General features: G+C 25.0%; 1 protein-coding gene across 1 annotated transcript; it reads right to left on the bottom strand.

Annotated features, from left to right (window-relative positions):
* Nucleotides 1-62: 62 nt before the first annotated feature.
* LOC126909873 (rho guanine nucleotide exchange factor 11-like) lies at nt 63-1,403 on the bottom strand. The gene is made up of 7 exons (XM_050692286.1): nt 1,271-1,403; nt 1,046-1,203; nt 860-976; nt 687-800; nt 495-593; nt 328-420; nt 63-266 (listed from the first exon to the last, which is right to left on the bottom strand). The coding sequence occupies exons 3-7, from the start codon at nt 890-892 to the stop codon at nt 69-71; spliced, it is 537 nt and encodes a 178-aa protein (XP_050548243.1). The 5' UTR covers nt 893-976; nt 1,046-1,203; nt 1,271-1,403; the 3' UTR covers nt 63-68.
* Nucleotides 1,404-1,740: the final 337 nt, after the last annotated feature.

Genomic DNA, 1,740 nt, shown 5'->3' with positions numbered 1-1,740 from the left:
GAAAATTTAGATTTGTCTTATTCAAATTTTCTGTTTTCTAGATATATCTTGATATAAAATATCATAACTTACATAAATGGCTCCATGTTTGGAACAAGTATCATCTCGATAATTTTTAATTCTTTCATTTTATCATTAATACTATCATCAAGTTGTGAATCAGGTGGACCAAATAATGTACCAAGGCCGGCTGTTCTCCTATGTCGAAAATCACTTAGTTGATCATTCAACTCTTCTTTAGCTTTTGTCCGAGCTTTCCAAAATACCTTAAAAGGTAAAAATTGATTTATTAATGAATTAAAAAATATTATTTCAAATTTTACTTACTTTACGCAATATTTCTTCTCGATCAGAGTCATTTTGAAGAATATCATCAATTTCACGAACAATATTATCCTCAATATTTGTAAGTCTTAATGGCTTTAAGTTTAATAGTACAAGTTAGTAAAAACTGGAAATTATTAAGGTTTTAACTTCTTAAAATAAAAACTTACTGCACATGGTACAAGAAAACTAGAATGAATTTCATAAGCCCATTTTTTCATTTCTTTGGCATTACCTTCTTTGTATAAGTTAGTTACTAAATAGAAAAGCTGTAAAATAAAAATATCATTAAATAAAAGTCTTTAATCCTAACTATTACACTTAAATAGTATACTTCAAAAAGTAATTCAAATTTAACTTACTAAAGCTGAAGGATCACTATTTGATATAACATAATTTAAAAATACTGCAAGATGTGCATTATGTTCCACCAATTTTGTGAAACTTTTAAATGGGCCATGTTCTTCTAAGTGACTCTAAAAATATTAGTAAAATTAAATATTATATTAGTTAAATAAATATTTATTTGACTTACAGATTCCTGGTCAGAAACATCATCATCCTCCATTGATATTATAGGGGTCTGGGATAATTTTGTATCTGTACAATCAACTGATTCAACTAAACTTTGATTACCTATTCCTAGTTTAGTCTATTAAAAAATAAGAAATTATCATTTAAGTTAAAAATTAAAGCAATAAAAAAATTAATATTATTTTACAGTATCTAAGATTTTATCAATAGGCAGTATATCATCAGGAGATCGGTTAGGAGAATTTTGACGTGGAGGTGAAACAACATCCCAAGCCAAACCACCTTTTGAATGTTTAACTAAATGTAAGTCATTGAAAGACTCGGATAAACTTAATTTTTTATTATCTATAAGAAAAAAAATTTGTTATATGCCAAAAATTATACATTACATCTAGACAATTTATCAACTTACTGACTGGTTTACCTTCACCCAACTGATCTGGATTTGATTTTGTCCGTTGATGACAGAGCGATAAATTAGGAGAATCCTACAAAAAATATATTCTATAGTACACTAACTAATAACTATTATAATGACATAATAAAAGATAGTAAGTTATTTAAGATCAATCAGTTGAAATCTTTACAAAAAGATAAAATAAATATTTTACAAGTAAAATCAAAAACAATATCAGGCATTAAAAATTAATTCATTAAAAACAATAGAAATTCATGCAATTTTTTTAATTAACTACTCATTAAAATATAAAATATAATTAGACTTTACACATTGAAAGATTTAAAATTAATTCAAATATGATTTCTAATTTTGTATAAGAAACAACCGGTCATCAATTTAGTAGTTGTTATTAGATTGTTATTTTGATTCTCAAAAAGTTATTTTTAGTTATACTTATCTAAGTGTAAGTTCATATTTCATTT

This window comes from Daktulosphaira vitifoliae, unplaced genomic scaffold (assembly GCF_025091365.1).
Source record: "Daktulosphaira vitifoliae isolate Bord-2020 unplaced genomic scaffold, ASM2509136v1 Scaffold_1746, whole genome shotgun sequence".
In the NCBI taxonomy this organism is placed as follows: Eukaryota; Metazoa; Arthropoda; class Insecta; order Hemiptera; family Phylloxeridae; genus Daktulosphaira; species Daktulosphaira vitifoliae.
This window is presented reverse-complemented; position numbering and strand designations above follow the sequence as displayed.

Bases quoted from the DNA above. Each gene is read 5' to 3' on its own strand.
- LOC126909873 (XM_050692286.1), bottom strand. From the start codon at position 892: ATGGAGGATGATGATGTTTCTGACCAGGAATCT. The intron at 801-859 runs GTAAGTCAAATA...TAATATTTTTAG, and splicing joins ATGTTTCTGACCAGGAATCT to AGTCACTTAGAAGAACATGG. The intron at 267-327 runs GTAAGTAAAATT...TTACCTTTTAAG, and splicing joins GAGAAGAAATATTGCGTAAA to GTATTTTGGAAAGCTCGGAC.